The sequence below is a fragment of the Haliaeetus leucocephalus genome, unplaced genomic scaffold (genome assembly GCF_000737465.1).
Source record: "Haliaeetus leucocephalus isolate CR32 unplaced genomic scaffold, Haliaeetus_leucocephalus-4.0 Scaffold229, whole genome shotgun sequence".
Lineage (NCBI taxonomy): Eukaryota > Metazoa > Chordata > Aves > Accipitriformes > Accipitridae > Haliaeetus > Haliaeetus leucocephalus.
The window spans coordinates 10,918,924-10,938,045 of NW_010972665.1; the positions used below are offsets into that span (position 1 = coordinate 10,918,924).

General features: G+C 35.3%; 1 protein-coding gene across 3 annotated transcripts in view; it reads right to left on the bottom strand.

Moving 5' to 3' along the window:
- The window catches only part of CCSER2 (coiled-coil serine-rich protein 2), a 74,859-nt gene that overhangs the window by 13,503 nt on the left and 42,234 nt on the right, over positions 1-19,122 (bottom strand). For 2 of the 3 annotated variants that reach the window (XM_010567885.1, XM_010567884.1), the window contains exons 7-9: positions 12,785-12,868; positions 10,842-10,928; positions 9,144-9,242 (exon numbers count right to left, since the gene is read on the bottom strand). In XM_010567885.1, coding sequence (XP_010566187.1) covers positions 9,144-9,242; positions 10,842-10,928; positions 12,785-12,868 — 270 coding nt within the window. Of the gene's footprint in view, positions 1-531; positions 617-9,143; positions 9,243-10,841; positions 10,929-12,784; positions 12,869-19,122 lie in introns of all 3 variants that reach the window. The other variant, XM_010567886.1, reaches the window with a different exon arrangement.

A 19,122-nucleotide genomic window follows, 5' to 3' on the forward strand; every position in this document is an offset into this window, starting at 1 on the left:
GCAGCAGGTTTGCATGAGGCGGGGGGGGGGGGGGGGCGGAATAAAATTAAGTTTCAGGGAAGCCATTCTGAAAAGTTAAGAAAACTTCTCATAAGAGGCAATCAAAATGACACTTTCTCATCAATATTATGTACATCCACAATGTATTTATGTAAATACATCCACATTTGTACACGTGCAGACTTAGGAGCAAACAGAACACATACACAAACAGGATGGTATATTACAGCCATGAAAAAGGAAAGGGAAAATGCAGCAAGCAAGATTTATGTTAAGACAAGACTGGAAACAAGGGCCTACTCAGGTTTGCCTGGAGAACTGCTGAATTAAGTCAGCATTTAATAACTGTTATAAAGCTGTAAGTTGTAGCTTATACACTGGCTGAAGGAAGCATTTTGGTTAGCCACAGACTATTGTGTATGCCTGTAAATCTGCCTGAGAAAGGAGGATACTACGAGATGAACAGTGCGTGCAAAGGGGAAGCTTCTACTGGAACACGGTGAGGGAGATGAGTGAGAGGTACAGACTCACTCTGTCTGCGGTGCGGTGGAACACTCCGAGGGATGCCCTGGAATGAGCCCTGCCAGGGAGAGAAGGAGGGAGCAGAATACCCACCCTGTGCAGAAAGAGAGAGGGGGAGAAGTATAATAAAAAAAGAGAACAGGGAAAAACAAGACACCAAAAAGCCACACCATTCTTTTTCCCCCAGAAAGGTATCATTATATTTCCCAGTTGTTCTACTTTGTAAAAGCCAACGCTACATGCTACTAAAAAGCCCAGAGGAAAAAACACATTATGATTCCCTAAACCAGTCAGAAATCTTACAAAATACCTCCACTTTTATTCAATATGTATGCACACATTTCTTTTACAGACGTTTTGAAGGGAAAAGTATAGGAGCTGAGCTTTTCATATTAAAAATACATGCTAAAAATTGTATTTTTACAGCTTTCAAAAGTGTTTTAAAAATGCCTCACCAAGCAGTAAGTTGCTTAATACTAATCTACTGAAAAACCAGTCAGCTTTAGTTTACAACAAAAAATTTCTAATGCATAGAAATAGATTTTCTAGCAAATCCTGGTGCTTTAGAGTCCACTTCACTCATATTTTGATAGTATTATTGAATGTGAAAGAGGAGAGGTGACATATAACTGTTTTCCTTGCACTTTGCTCTTGGAGCTTGAGTCTTCCATTACAGGTTCAGAGAACTGTGCACGTCAATGCCATGCAGGGTTTGCCCTGTCAGATGTTTCAGATCACCACAAGAGACACATTGTGGTTGCTGCATTCTCAAAGCAAGAAAAAGTAATTTTATGCAGTCTATCATTTTCTCCATACCCTTACCTTTAGAAGAAATCTATCCAAACTGAATCTGCCTTCTTAAACCTCATGAACTTGATTTCCTATTTCAGCAAGACAGGTTTGAGTCTTTACAACCCCTTCACCATTTAGCAGCTGAAAACTTCTGCTTGTATGAGTTCTGGAATATTGGTACTAATGATCGTGACTGCCATTGCCTCCTGGCTACCAGTAACCAGCAGATATCAACAGCAATCAGTTGCAGCTACTCTTTCAGACAGCAGGCATAAGATATCTGAACAAACTTCTGTATCAAAGAAAACTGGAATACAGTTTGCCCCTCCTCTCTAGTTTCTCTGCTGGCACATCTGCTGCAGATCATACTGCCTAGGGCTGGACAAAAAAATAGAGAAGTATTTTATTTCCATGCTCCTTTTAAAAGAACGTTAAGCATCACATTATTTCTATAAAGAAATATTCTGCTTTATTTATCCTAGCAGAATTTTAGACACTTCCCTGACCTTCCAGTTTCTCTAATCTAGTTAGCTTTTACCCGCCACTATGCCAAGTTTCAGTACTCCTAAAATGTAACTTAATAACACATGCATTTAATCTAGTCTTAGAATTTGCTAGCCAGAACACTTTTAAACTAGAACAGGAAATAAAGAAAAAAATCTGACAAACTTCTTTATTCTTCTTCAGAAGCTGAGATAAAACAGTTACTGGAGCAAAATCCAAGGAAAAAATGAAACAAATTCTTTCATCTGATTATCTCTAGATGGAGATATTGATTACCTAACATGTTCTTACAGTCCTCCATCAGTAGCCATTAATGTCAACACAATTTGTAGACTGCTACATGAAACAACAACAGTACTTGCTTTAGTCAAGCATTATGGCAAAATAATCTAATATGTTGCATCAGCTGAGTAGGTATTAAACACAGAAATATTCCTGGGAGCAAGATTAATCAATCAATGATGGATGAGACATTAACAAAAGCTTTGGATTTTCACAGCACTTTACAGAAGAGCACTTCATTTTTCAAGCTTGTTCACATTTCATCCTAAATTATGTAAAGATGGTGCAATAACAACAAATTCGTTCCATTCTCTAAACGTAACTGAATCTCCAGATAGTAAAAAGCACGGTATCATCAGGCATAGGTCTCATCTTGTAGACACTTGAGTTGGCAGTGGGCTTTTTCCAGACTTTGAAATTTTTAACACATTAAATTAAGAAGGGAGGTAAAAGTTTTATATCCCATCCCGTCCTCTCTTGAAAGAGAGATTAAGGCAAGTACAAGCCAGCTGAGCTACATAACAGTTATGATACTATTGTAAAAGCAAAGGAGTATTTAGATGTCTTAATACATTCCAGTAATTTTTAAGCATCCACATTAGCACTTCAAAGCACAGCACTAAGTACAGTCTTCTCAATAATTCTTCACAATATTTAATCGTTACTCTGACTACAGAAGTAAATGAAGAAAGTACAAGTAACTTCCTTCGATGTTTTGCCTGCTGAACTGAACTGCTCTCCAGGCACAGTTCAGTCCCCTTCTGAAGGCTGGAGTACATTCTATTATCTGAGAAGCAGAAGAACTAGCTTTTCCTCTGGCAGCACTCTTGAGGGTTTACACTCCTCCATATAGACACTCTGCTCCATCTAGGCAAATGTCAATAAATGCCAGACTTCTTACTTGTAAAAAATCATAACAAGCATTGTTTAATTGTATCATCAAATAAGTAATTAAAATCAACATCAATTGATCCAATTAAGGACCAGGAAATACAGCACTGGGAATTTATTAAGATAGGTGTTATGACTTACATTGATTTTACAAATGATAAAAGTTGTACCGAGCCTGTATATATAGTACATTAACAGATAAGTATCTGCAAATAACCCCAGCTTATGAAAAGATTACTTTTAATAGCATTTTACAAAACTCCAGCAAATTTAAAAAGCTTTCTTCTTTAAACAGCAACTCACATCTACCCCCTTCTATCAGTCAAATGTGTGCTTGAGTTTCCAAGAAATCCAAAGAGGAAAAAAGAAACACACACTAATAAGCACATCTCCTCAGATTATGGTACATACTCAAAATATACAGAAAATGTGGCAGTTTCATACTAAATATAGGGAAGAATAAAAACCTGAATCACAATTTATTTTATGCTTGATCATTAAAAAGTCTATACAACTCACAAGCAAGCAATGCTAGAATTGAAAGATGAGAATGTGACTTACCTCAGCTTCTATAAAACAAACAAACAACATACATTGGATGGGATTCTTCTGGGTTCTGAATCCTAGTCTGATGCAAGTCTTTCCACTTGCACTTTAACATTAGACAGCAGTCAGAACAGTTCCTCACCCCACCTGTTATGTGCATCCAGCCACTAAACTTAAATCCCATTCCTCTCATTTCCCAGATATTGGTATTGTGAAATAGCAAAAGCATCCCAGAAGAGGAGTGACCCAGAATTTTAAATGCCAGACAAACCAGGAGACTCAGGAATGGAAAAATAAGAGCAGCTGAAATAAAAAATAAAGCAGCCTACAAACCAGAACAAAATGATGAATGTTCTTCAGAGATCCTGATGAATTGTACAATTGCTGCTAAACACTTCATGAAGTTCTGACCCTAACTGCACTGGAAAACCTGGGTTTTGTTTGGTTTTTTTTTTTTTTTTTTTGGGTTTTTTTTTTTTTTTTTTTTTTTTTTAAAGGCTACTGTGAAGATATTAAGGCCCAAGCTTTCCATTGCTATGAAGAGACCTTAACCTTAGAATAAGTAATCACATGAACAAAAGCAATTGCTTCTGCCAGAAAAGGACAAGAGAAATATTTCTAAGGTATTGCTGCACAGTAATTTTAGGCCAACAGCCAAATATTCTGGCTCTTTTCCCAAGGATACACCAATATCCAAAACTGCTACTGCTTTAAAAAGTCTTTTCTGCTGCAGAAACACAAATACAGAAAAGATCCATTTTTATCCATAAAACTGGAGCCTTTGAGCACTTCCAAGAAGAGATGATTTTTCCTGTGTCTCACCTAGCATTGCCAGTTGTCTCACACAAATTCAGAGCTCCACATCATGAACAAACCTAGAATGACATACTTCAAGCATCAATGCAAACAAAACCTTGTTGCAGCAGTCTTCTCTTGCTAGCCTAGCACCCAGAAAGAGATTATGACCGAGCTGTTCTGACATGCAATAGTCTTTTTGAAAGTATTCAGGTCAAAAAAAAAAATATCTCATGTGCTGGTTTACAGTAAAGCAACAAGAATTGCATGTGAAAGGTTTAAAGGACCTCTCTTCTGCATATCCACCTAGGTATTATTCACCGTCACTGTAACAGTGCAAGAAACAGATGCACAACACAACTATCTAGTCCAGCTACAGTCTGTCTCACCAAGAATGTATGCTGTAACAGATCAGCAAGGAAACAGCAGAGTAGTGGACAACGAGAAAAACCTAAGCTGAATGCGAAGATAACACTAATACAGTGACTAGGCTTCAAACCCTGGAAGTTTAAATTCATAGTTGCAGAAGCAAAGCATATAGGAAGTTTAAGGCTAAGACGGAAGGAGATTTAAAAAAAAAAAAGAAAAGAACTGTACACAAAGACAGCCAAAGTATTACAAAGGTTCATCAAAACAATTTATGTGAAAGGCTTTGGAATGACAAACTGAAACAATACTCAAATGGAAGGCAAAGATTATCTCAGTGCAGAAGTAGAGAAGAGATGTAGCAAAGAACAAGAATATGCATGCTCCCATGCAAAATGGGTTTTTTTGGCGTCATTTTACCAGAGACAAGAATGAACTTGTATACACATTTAGGATGCAAAGCTTATTCTCATCACTGTGTACTGCTCTGATACCAAGGAGAAAAATCAGCTTTTACTGTACGCTATCTACTGTTGCAGGGCATCAAGAACTAGGAGGAATTGTGTTATGCTAAGGAACTGGACCTCAGGGGTCAGAATCTTTTACAAACATCTTCAAATTCAGGATTTTGTAGTTTGCTTGCTTGTCTTCTACTTCTCAGCATGTGCAAACATCCTTTCCAGTTCAAGAAGCCAAATAATTTGTCAACATAAACTTGACATTTAACCCCTCTACCCTCAAAATCTTACAAATAATAAAAATATTTAGTATTACAGAAACAATGCTACAAAGCCTGCAAGACAATTGCGGCAATGGATGCTCATGTTTTTCCTCTTTGTAAGCTGTGTCCATCAACATTAATTTCTTCAGGTAATTTTATGTTCAATATCTTCTCCCAGGTTTTGGTTTTTTCTTCCATGATAATTACATGATAGATATAAATTAACTGGAACTGAATTCTGTATAAGAGATCTATAAGAAATACTTCTAGAAACGTCATGGTCTACCCTGTCAGTGAATACTTGTACAAGCCTTTATCCTGAGGATGGCTAACCAAAAATAATGTTTCCCTCTAAGTTATCACTGTTTATATGAACAGTCAGAAATTACTTAAAGTTTTGAACATACTGTTAGAACACTACTTACAAGAAATATGTAACAGACACAGTAGCAAGACACCTATTAAATCTTAACATGCCCAATTTTCAAAACATTTATTTTCAGCCACTAGCTTTCATTACATGAGTATTAAGTTCCAAGGATTAACCTAAAAGTTACATAGCTTCCATTTATGTATATATTTACCTTTAAGTAGGAAAAACACCCTGAAAGTATTTTCAAAAACTGCGGTCCCTAAAGAGAGTTACACCAGACAAGTTTATAATCACTTGAGGCTAGGCCATTTTCTAGAAATATCTGGTAATAATGAAAGAAAGAAACAGATAAGAACATGAATTTTTAAAAAGAGTATGTGTAATGATATTCAGTTGTCTACTTACTGGGAGAACCATGAAGTAATCAGAAATACTAGCTATTTCAAATGGACAGTAGAACCACAATAAATTGCTGCAATTCATATGGTCTTAAATTCCTAACTGAAATCTTTTAATAGCTGATTTCCATTCTCACTGTTTCCTAGTTAATTCTAGCATCTATTCTTTATGAAACACTGCATTAACAATGTTTGTTAAGCACGTTTCTGGAAGCATTTGAAGTATTTCTTGAAACAGTAAATTACTGTGCATTCCCATACTATTATTTACACTTCAGGAATCAACACATAGTATCAGTTCTGCTAGAATTTGTAAACTGTCAGAATAATCTTGAAAGTTACGATAACCAAACTACAGTAACTTCCTGATATTCACCATTATTTAAAGTGACTGGCAGGTCAACACTTATGGAAAAAATTACATAGTTAAATATTCATCAACTTTGATAACTATTACCAAGCTTAAAGAAACAAAAAGCTTATATGCCTCAAAGGAGCTATTCTCTCATTGCCAAGACTTCAACTATAATTTGGTTTTTAAAAAATATAGTCTATATAAAACTTCATAATTTCATAAACATTAACTACATTTCATGATTCATACCACATTTAGGACCAATAAACCTGATTTCTCCCAGCCTGCACTCTCAGTTCAAGACCATTACATTAAATTGAACAGGAATGTTAACAGAGCAAAACAATTATTTTCCTTAAGACTATTTTTTTTTTTAGTAAGAATATATTTTACTCAGGTGTCTCCTGTGGTTTCCATTTATTGTACTCCTACCTCAAGAAAACAGAGCCAACTGTCTTTCTTTTCTATTGCAATCAACATTTTATGTCCTTGGGTTCCAGTTCAACAATGATTTCATGCCAAGGTTTTTTCCTACGTTTATACTTCTATTAAGTCATGCAAGGAAGCATACAAATGCATGTAAGCAGAGGAACTATTAAACCAGAAAGTTGAGGTCTTATCATTAGAACTGAAACTTGGCTACAACACCAAGACTATCACCTTCCTTTAAGAAAACCCACATTAAGGAGCTCCTATCAATTTATGTTTGTCTACAGAAAGCCTATAACTTACAAATATGCAAATGACAAGACATTAAAAAAAACCCTCACACATTCTGCCCAAAACTTTTCAGCTATCATTTACAAATAAAAGCTCCTGAAAAAGCAGTATATTTTGAAAATTTGACAATACTTCATGAATTTTCCTAATTCCTTTATCAATTTTCATGAGAAACTTCACATGTAGATAAAAACAGAGATGTTTATAATGCGCATCTAATGTTTATATGCCTACACACATATATATGTGTATCATGTATGTATATGTATACATATATCCACACACATACACACACCCGACCATGAATACAGCAGAGATCTGGAGAGATCATCTTTTTTTTTTTTCTTTTTAAAAGATACTCTCCCTTAACCTGAACTTCCTCATGACAATAAAGTGACTTTTTGAACAAAACTAGTGAATAACTTAAAAGAAACATACCGACCAACCTAACCAAAACAGACAATTGGGCTAAATGACTCTGTTTACCTAAGTTATCAACTCACATTGCCCATCTTCTCCAATATCTTTGTCTTATCAATTAATACCACAGGTTGCTCAAACTAAAGCTTCTGTAGTTAGCAACTAACTTTCAATGGTTACTAATCTGTTTCTGAGTTTATGCGGAAAATGAGATAGGAAAAAAAGGAACATGGAAACAACAACAGCCACTAACCTAGCAATAGTATCAATGCAGAAAAACACCAAGTGAACATCACATACGAAATTAAAACTTGGGAAAAAGAAAGAATACAAGAGCTCCAAAGTAACCGGAAAAGAGAAGCAAATGGGATAAACAAAGACATTACACGTACATTCTGGAACAGAAGTATCAGAGCAAACTAAAAGCTACTTAAGGTTATGATCTTACATTGAGTCCTTATCAGACAGAACATGGTTGGAAAGCATGATCTCAGCAGGATAAAGCTATTTGCTAGCAACTGGTGAACATACAGCATGGTGGTATGTCTATCCTAGCACCATATATTTAAAACAGTAATTTTAGGATAGCTGGGGTGATTTATCTTTACTACAATCTTCCATCAAGTAACTCAAGGCAGGGTGAAAACAAAGAAAGAAAAATTCTAACCCATTTTTAACCTTTTAAAGAAATCTCTTTGGGTTCTCTAGCTAGAGCAGTAGCTTCAAGATCCAAAGACTATTTGCTGGTGACTGACAAAAGCCTTATTTATCAAAGGTAATTCCTTATTATTATATAATATCAAATGTGTTGTCCCTCCTCCATCCTAAATATTCTGTCAGTGTTCTATGAAGAATGTAAGTTTTATATATTGGAAGCAAATTTGATCCATACCACAACACATGGGAATGAAGATTTCCTTTGTCAAAGTGATTTTCACCCAATAATTTTTATTTGAATAACTTGACTCATTCGAAATGATAAAAATTAAAAAAAAAAATTTATAAAAAAGATAAACTTCTGGTTTTACACTTATGGACTGAGACTTAGGATATACTGTTGCTTTTCCTCAACAAATGTGAGGACATCAACAATGAAACTTTAACCAGGAAGAAAACCAAATACAGATACCTATGACTTTAGAGTCAGGATAAAGGAAAATATCTTATGTATGGTTAGGTATACATCTTGGATTGACTGTAACTTAAATAGTGCAAAGGGTGATTACTTTAAGAGAAGACTTCTAAAGTTCAATTACTTATTTTAAAAGAAAAGTTTGTAATAAATGTTTAAATAAAAGGGTTGCAAAAGAATGCAAGGGATGCACAGCAGGAAGGATACCACTATATACAGCACAGGATCTCTTAAACAAGGCCAACTCATGTGACAGCAAAAGTAATAAAACTGGGGAATGAAATGCAGAAAGTCATAACCAAGAAGGAATGGCACATTTTACTCACAGAACTCCTCCTCCAGGAGGTTTGTGTAAATTTATCAGCATACATGCACGTTGCCCCTGTAGGTTTTTGACTGTCTTTCTGGCAGTTACATCTAGTGGCCTTAATCACCCCCAAAAAGAGAAAAAGAAAGGAGAATTTGTTAGAAAATAACTAACTAAGCCTCTTGAAAAGGACAGTCAAGGCCCAGCATTCAAACATCATGCATTACTTGGCCGTATAGCACAATACTATTAAATTGTGGAAACTAGTATTTACAGTGCTGCACAACCACTTCTTTTCCCAGAGTATACTTAGAAATAATCTAGAATAAACGTTGACTTTTGGAAAGGGGTTTTGATTCACTTAAATTTCTGAAGCACCACATTCTTTAAGTCACCTTTCAACAATTAGAAATATATGTTTTACCCATCTTTACGGCAGAGCTCCTTAGCTGCAACAAAGTTTTCAGTTACTACAGTAATAAGGTATACGACCTAGCAGGGAAGGAAAGATTTCCTTCAAGAAATCTGTGAAGGCTGATGGTAAGAGAGAGACAGTGTACTGAAAAGTCAACACTTATTGCAAAATACTAATAGACAAGACAGTTTCTTTTATTATGCTATGATCTGGAATTCTGTTTTTTAAGAAGCAGAGCAGAAAGCCAAATCTTAACCTTCCATTTTTGTTTTCAAGGGAATGATCACATGCTAGACAGGAAGAGGATGAAGACCACAGGTTAGTTTCAGTGCACATATGTACAAAAGCACATGCTAAACATTTCATTAGATATTATAGTCACACAAGACTGTCTCCAGCCACGATAAATAAGTATGGTGTGCACCTCTTGGCATCTCATTTACCCTACCTTTAAGATCTTGCTGCGGCTTGAAATGGCTTGAAAACATGGGGCTATTTTATAAGAATTGTCACACCAGGTGAGTTTACCAGAACCAAAGCAGACATATGCACGGCAAAATCCAAAGTTAACTTAGAACATGAGCAAAAAGCAAAAAGGCATACGTTACTTTTGCTTGAGGACTTATGTGTCTGCCTGAAGCTGACTTATGATGAAAGTGTTCCCATAAGTTTTATTTATTTGGCCAATTTAATCTCACTATTCAGCTTGCTTTGTTTTGATTTGTTTTTTTAAAAAAAAGAATAAACTTTGAATACTACCTTGCTCAGCTTTAAATTCTATAGTGGAATTCTTTATTAAACTAATGGACAGTAAGGGAAAGGAAAGGGAGAAAAAAACAACAAAAAAACCTTCAAGCAGAATGGTAAGCCCAATACTTGTTAATTTTTAAAATACTTTATGCTTAAAGTGCCTTATCTTTGTTCATTGTTATTTCTGAACAGCTTCTAGAATTTTATGTTCAAAGTGTTTGTTTTGGAAATGAAATATAGTTAACAATCGTATAAACATCCTTGCTTAGTGCCACACATACAAATCATGGCTGGTCTACAGAATTACAGATCCCAAGCGTACAGCTGCAAACACACTAGAACATGTAGAATCGGTCTGCTAACTGAACTTTTACAGACCCATGAGTCAGGTGGGTCTAAACAGAACCCAAATCTACCATTGTTATAATGAAAAGGGGGGGGGGGAGGAGAATTAGACATCTAGCCCTCAAAGCTTTCATAAGAATTACCTACTGAAGTTACACTCTGCAGTGCACACTTGGGATTTTGTTAAACATTTAGCATTATACTTACAAGTTGATGCTCTAATTGGTTGATTGTTTCATTCTTTTTCTTCAGTTCATCTTTAAGCTGCCTGATCTCATTCAGCAGATCATCCATCTGCAAAAGAACAGTGGGCAATACAAGGTTTTCTATAAGGACGACACAACTTAAATCAACACCTCTACAGGCCATATTACATCAGATGTTCATGGAGGACTGGCAGTAACATTAGAGCATGCTTTCCTCCTCTTATTCACGCACTGAGACGGGCTGTAGGCATACAACCTAAAGAGAGAAGAAACTGGACTAGAAGTCTCTTTAAGACACTGAGTTGAGCTGACCCACTAGATTTTCAGGGTAAGTAATCAGCTGCATTTTTGATGCAGTAATTCACCTGTTGTACAAGCAACTGATGTAGATGAACATGCCTAGCCATCAAACACTACCAATATTCCTCTTTATCCAACAACAAAAAATACTGAAGCTTAAAGGTTAACTGAACTGCTGTTTAAAAAGCATTAACATAGAATGCTAGAAACAGGAAAAAATAATTTAGAAACATAAGCATAACTACATTTACTGAATGCAAACAGCACAACTGATTTGAATACATCTTACTAAAAACTAAAGGCCTAAAATAATTATGCAAAGCTCAGAGACTAAAAAAAAATTGGTAAATATGCAAGAGTGAATTTTTTAAAGATAATTTTTCATCACAAGGTAATTTTAATGTATTTTATAACTGTGCCATTATAGCTAGGCTATAAATTAAGGGGCATACTTCCCTTTAGTAGCATACATCTACTACTTCAGTTTCACTGAGGATGTTAATAGTTACTGCTTTAGGACAACACTCAGACTGATTTGTTGTGCAATTTTTCAAACCATATGCCAGCATCAATTCAAGAAGTGACAATTCAAGATGTCAGTTAAACCTAGCATTTTTTTGTTAGTAAGTTAAAAAGCAATACTTTTTCCCCTAGGAATTAAGACTAAGATTCTACGATTTTGAGGGAGGTGACTGTTGGACAAGCACAACAAATACATCAGACAACATTTAAAGAGAAAAGAAGGCCTAAATGTTAACAATGTAGAAACTAGGGTTGCTAAAGGGTGATGCATATGGTTCTACAGCTTTGGCAAACCTCTTAAACCCTGAAACCAGGATTTAGACAGACAACCTTCAAACAGAAATAAGATCGTTAAGTGTTCTTCCCTTTCAAGAAGTATTTCTAATTTCATTGTATCTTCAAGCAAGCATTGTTCCCCTCCCGTCAGTGCAGGATTAGCGATCTTTCCATACTGATTTTACAATAAGAGCCAAGCAATGCTATAAAACCTTACCAGTGTAGAAAGCACAACATTACAAGTCTGTGACCATAAAAGATGATCCTTTTTTGGAATATCCATTGCAATTGCTTCTTCCTTTAGTACTCACTCTAAAACAATAAACTCATCTTTGACTTTGTGAGGTTCACGTTGTTTTTAAGTTACATCTGCAATACCTCCATTATCTCAGGGAAAACTTACTTTAGATGAAAGATATTTTAAATTGAAGTCAACAATAAATGTAATAAGACAGCGAGTGATTAAGTATAGTATGATTACACTTCAAAACAAAACCTGTCTTTTCAAATTCTAATGCTTATCAAGCAGGCAGAAAATCTTTTGAAAAAAGTAACTCTACAGCTGTGAATTCCCATGACTGCTACAAATACCAAAAGGCAAAGTTATTTTAATTATTTAAACTGTGCTAGCATTTATAAGTATGTATTTTAAAAGGTCAAATAAACTCTTCTATTTTAACAAAACTGAAAAGATGAAGTATATAAACATTTGCTAGGTTTGCATTTCAATAGCAGAAAGAAGCAAGCAGCACGACTTCATAGTGACACAGAAGTTTTGGGGTTGTATTTTTTAAACACGAACAGTTCTGTATCTCTTATTCTGTAGAGTAAATCAGTGTCATTTACCTTAAAAGTTGACTCGGGTTCTTGAGGTTCTGGACTTGATGGAACTGAGAGTGGGATGTCCTGGAGTGACACGTTTTCATCATTCTATCAGAGGACAAAACCAAACCAAAAGCTCCAATTACTTGCCAAAACCACTCCCTTGCAAACTTGCTTTCAAGGATGGAGACGCATCATCTCCCTGTGGAACCTGTTACAATGTCTGACCTCTCACCATGAATCTTCCTTTTGTTCCCCTGATAGGAAAGCCTCCCTTGCTGCAGCATGTGTACAGTGCCTGAATAAGGGCCATGAACAGCTTCCTTCTCCTCACAAAATTGTCAGAACGGCTGCAGCTATGTCAAAGTGCGTTGATTTTGCACAAAAATGTGGTAAAAATGGCCATTGTGTTCAAATGTGTTATATCAGGAAGGAATGGTGATGTTATGTGATTTTAAAAGCTTCATTTCCTTCAGTATCCATTCAAATAATATGTCTGAGCAACATCAAAATATGCAGCCAAAAGATTTCAGCTCAACTAAAAAAGCAACATTTGCTACTGGGCAGATGAATACAAAATTAATTCACAGCCATCAGAACTAAATATCAATCATAAAAACTGGAACCACACAAAAGTATTCTTTCCCCCGCCACGACAGCCATGAATTCTGAAATTAAGCACAGTGAGTAGAAACAAAAGTAACCATCAAAGATGCCACAAGATGATTGCCTAGATATGTCCTGAAGCACTTACACTCTCAATGACAAAAACACATGCAGCCATTTTGTGCAGTACCCTAAACCTGCGGCACGCAACCCTGAAAAGGTTCAGTTGGGTTACAGAGTCAAGTAACAGACTGAACAACTGACACTGTGTTCTCGGGATACGTTCTGAGGTTTGTACCATGACGTTACATCCAATCTTAGTGTGACACAGAACTACAGTACAATTACAGTATAGTTATTTTATGGTCATGGAAGATCATAAACCCCATCTCCTTGGTGTAAAAAGATTTATCCTCTGCCCCTTCTGTCCCTCTCCTCCATCTGCTACCTTCTTAAAGAAAAAAATAAATGAATCTCATACCTTACAGTATTCTCCTTTATTTTTTAGCGCTCTTAGAGAGGAGTTTCTTCACCCAATGACCTCACTGCCTAAGATTGCATTTGTAGAATATAAGAGCAGCACGTCTCAAAACCTGTCTAAAACCACTCTTGAGGCTGAGCCAGCAAGTCCCCAAAACCACAAGAGTAAAACAGCAGCTCAAATGCTAAAGATCAATTAAGGGAAAAACCCACAATAGACCCATTTACGTTCTTTATGTCTGTGAGGTAGGTTTTTTGCTTTTTAATCCATAAGAAATATTTCTTATACATTTAACTAAACTGCAGAGAAAAAAAAATTAGAATTGATGAACTTTTAACTATTAAATTTTTACTTTTTCCTATAGTCACCAATTACTTGCAGCCAAGACATGCACAACCATCACCAGACTTAGTAGATAAAAATACTAGGAAATATAATACAATTCCGAATTGCTTTCACCACATTACAGACAGTTAAATTTATTTTCCATCACTTAAATGTAATTTTATACCTTGCAGTTTTTTGGTGGTGTTTTGGTGGAGGTTTTTTGTTTGTTTTTAAACTTCTGGCCTTTTTTTTTCTTTTTTTTTTTTTTAAAGACTATTAATTGTGAAAGCAGTCAAATTTCAAGGCTTCTGACTCCTTTAACATAGCAAATTTTCAACTTACACTGTCCCACACACAGTTGAATTCAATTCACAAGTAGCTGCTTGTCCCTTCTAGGCAGATCACCAGGAAGTGACAGGCTGATGAAGCAGCAGTTTACAGCCTATGTTATGAACAAGTTCTAAGAGGGTGTTTTGAAGTAATTTGCACAATAATATAATAAAAAACCCAAACATTATTTAATCCAAAACATTTCTAAAATGCTAGAGAAAATGAGCAGCAATTAGAATCACAGAATCATTTACAGATTAACAGATTATATTTTATATTTATCTTATATTCTACAATTAACAGATTTCATCATCTTTTGTTATTTTAAGCAACTATTCAAATAAACACATGCACTCAGAAGAAAAGCTACTTCAGACCGTCACAGTCATATTTGTGAAGGAGTAATCATGGAATGGAAAAAATGCAAAACAAGACAAACTATTTCAAGCAAAAGTATCTTACATGGCCTTTAAAAGCTCTATTACTGATGCCTCTGGTATACCTTTTATTCCCATTAAAATGCACATAACTGGAGCAATAAAACATTCTACAACAACAGATTAAGACCTAATTGCAACCAGAGTTAATATGTCACATATTCTTTGGTGATTTAAATCAAGTACTCCAGTCCTATGCTATACCTGACTAACATTCACTAGCAAAGCAAGAACTAAGTTCATTTGCATCAATTCCCTTACCATTGTCTTAATTATCTTAATACACATAATGAACACAGGGCAACTGAAAAAAAAAATCAGTTTTAACACCATCAGCAGCAACTGAAGCATCCCATTGTGAACATATGCTAGGATTAATCTATGAAACTTTTCTTGTTTTGCTTTTTCTTTCTTGCTCATCATATTGCTAAAATGAGATTGGGAAAGGGGAAATCAGCAGAATAAGGCTATCCATGTAGAAAAAAGAGATTAGAATTAGCAAAACAAATGCAACTGGTTATATGCACATGCTATTTTTTTGTAGCCTAGAAACTATAGGCTAAAATATCATCAAATTTCAGAAACTTGGAGAGAATGTATACTTTTAACCTTTAGGTAAAGTTACAATAAACTTTATAAAGGTATCATCACATTGCAATAGGCAATATAAAAAGCTGCTACCTCTTGGTTTTTACCCGACTAACATTTTCATGATAGTAGAACACGTTATTTATTATTGTATAATCACCTCTTCAGAGCAGTTGCACTAGCCTCATTTGTGCCAAATAAGAGATGCTTGCAAAAACAAGAACTCAGGATAGTTTGTTAGCCATATAAAAACCAAATACTTCTCAAATGCATCGAAAACCAAGTTCTACTTATAAACATAAGCAGCAACAAAACATTTTAATTTAATTTCCTTAGCAGAAGACTGCTTTTGAAAAATAGCAGCATTAAAAGGAAAAAAATAGTTGTACTTGTAACTATTTCCAAAATTTAAAGCATTGCAACAAACAACTCAAACCTCATACATTCTGGCAATCCTGGTACAGTTATTTTTAAACATTAGTGCCAGTTTAGGCATGAAAATAACCTGCAGTATGTAAACTGCAGAGGACTAATCTTGCAGACATTCACATTTAATTAGTTATGTGGGGATAGTTTTCAGTTATAGATTTTTTTTTAACCTGATATAAATTCATAAATATATATATTTGCATGCAATGTTTAATCAAGAATATGCTCATTTAAGAAACAGTCAAGTAATATGGCAGTGACTGATCATTTAACAGTCCTTTTGTTTCTATGAGTATCAGCAATCCATTTGAATCGCTACCTGTCTACAGTGATTTTCAACTCATTTATATTTACTGGAAAGTTTTTGCTGGACTTAAGTCAACAGCATACACTTCAGCTTTTGGCCAGTTTGGGGCGGTCCCTGTGTAATAAACTGAGGTAATGACATACCGCAAGATACGTTTTAAAGTGGCTTATAAAATTACAGCAAACCTGGAGTGAGAAACCATTACAAAATACCCTAGCAAGACTTAGAAAATTATCCTAAATTTACCAGTAGCTACATAAAGGGAACAGGTGGTGGTGGTGGAAAAAAAAATCCACACAAATTCCTTTCAAACACTTTCAGAATACTCAAAGACTAAAAGGCTGCTCTGAAAATAACACTTTACACCAACTTTTTGAAGACAAGTGTGAAGAGATATAATTCACCACCTTTCTAACAACATTTTAGTACTTATCAGCATAGTGCCTACACGACAAATCCAGAGGAATCTCTAAAGCTTTACAACCATGACTATCAAAGTAGCCTGATTTCATACTGAATGTTATTTCAGCTTCATATTCCTTTGCAAAGGGTATCTGCTGAGAAAATTAATACCACCTTAGTTTTCTACAAACAAATTGATTTTACTGTTTTAGGACAGATTCAGTGAGAGTTACAGATACAATTTTTAAGTGTACATGTAGGTAACAATCCTTTCTTGCCCGAGTGTTAACATTGTCATGCACCTTATTTCTCTGGGGCAATTAATCTTCCACATGTCAAACGTTTACATACCCACTCCCAAATGTTGCGGTCTAACTGAAGCACTTGATTATGTTCTCAAGTCTGCATCTGTCATTTTTAATCCATCACAAGAACATGAACTAAAGGCTATGGGAATAACCCTCCATCATGGCTGTCACAGGTAAACCACGACTCAGCCAAATACAAAGAGCCACAAGTTGAAACCCATATTTTTGAGTGACTGTACTTAACATACTCTCATGCCAATGAGAAAGTGTGAAATCTTTGGTATGAATGACACACAAATCCCTGTGCTTGCTTCACCTTACAAATTCCCAAAGAACTGACTTAGTGCTTTTGGTAAACAGAATACTAAATATTAGTTTTTACTTAGTGACAGATTATTATTACTTATGAAGAAGTATATCAGTAACAAAAATCCTCACTACCTTCCTAACCTACTATGCTGATTATATACAACAGCAGTTTGCCTACTATAGATTGTTGGGCTTTAAGCACTGCAGTATTTCTGCTGATGAACAGTTCAGCAGCTCAAAAATTTGCTTGTATTTTCTTCTATGCTCTCAGCAGTTACATGTTCTCATTTTATGTGCCCCTTTTTAAAAAGAAAAAAATACAGCCAAAAGAAAAGTCAAGCTCCATGACTAAATACACCATATGTTCCAGGGACTATTATTTCAACTTTATTAACATGCACCATCTATACAGCATACAGACGCTGCAGCTGTTCTCACGGCCTGTCCTTTCCATCTTCCCTTTTCCCCTTGCTTGCTTTGGGTGATACTACTTGCAGGCTTTAGTTAAAAGCACATGTAAAATAAAGAGAAGTTGTAGAACTGCTACAAAAATCAATCCATTAGAAGCAAAAGCATTTTCAGCAATTATCTTGTGGTTCCCTAATAGCATAAGCTGTCTTTTAACACACAGGATTTTAAAAGAGTATACTACTAGTAGTATACTAATAATTTCATCTTGAGAATTCTTTCAACATTCCAGCATCTACAGTTCATGAAGAAGTTGGAAAAAGGTAAACAAATATTTCTAAAGTTTATCAAGATTTATTGAAGTTTTATCAAGGTCTAGCCTTTAATTCCCAAGTCAAAGTTTTCTTCAGTACAAATTACTCATTTGAATAGTCTTTGCTAACAGCATTTTTATAAAGATGCAAACAGAAAATTCACTAAGTGTCCATCACGTAGAGGGTGCTATTCACCTGCTGACTGGCATTTTGAGTGTAGTTTCATTCAAATATCACTACGAACGAATGTCATATGGTTTCCATTGCCCACAAATGCCATTATAATGGCAGTCCAACAGCTAACCTAACGTTTAAACTTAAAATTTGCCAATTTTATTTGCTATTGTTTGTCGATTTCTTTGGTTCTGTTTCTTGCAAGCAGAGTTAAGTCACTGAGGTGAACTATTTTGTGGCTAAAAGAGTAACAATTTTAAGTGCAATTTATGCAACTTAATACATGACACAAATAAACCTTTGTATTTCATTAATTAAATCCATTTCTTCCTTGTCTTCAGGCTTCTTATAACAAAGATAAATTTCTCTTACAGATCTCGCCAGATGCAAGAAGAACAGAACGAATATGTACTTCAAATGTATGCAAGTGAGTTACTAGTCTAAAGCCTCAGAAAAAATATATTGGTGCATTTAACAATTTTGCACTACAGACTTCATTTTTTCATTCATACCTCTTAATACAAATGGGCTAATCATATCTGATAAGCTACAATGAAGGTTTGTGCTTAAAAAATATAATTTCTTTTCCATTCGTGAAAGGTAAGTTGAAAAGAAACTTCTTTTATAAAACTTGCCTCCCCCAGAAAAAACGGCTTCACAGTTCTCACAATTCTGTGAACTGCTTCATGTTTCAGTCCTCCTTAAAATACCAGTAAGTACTTGTCTGAGATAAAACAGGGTGCTTGCGAATCATTGCTGCCAGTCTTGAGAGGAAGTTACTACAGACCGATGGTCAATCCTTGCCTAGATAAAGGCTCCAGGGCATCAGAAACAGTACAATTCTTATTTAAATAAGGGTGTTCTAACACCTGAGCTCTGTAGCCTCAACCTAGAGCAGCAAGTTTAAGAAATTAACTGAGGTGGAGGAGGAGGAGGAAGGAA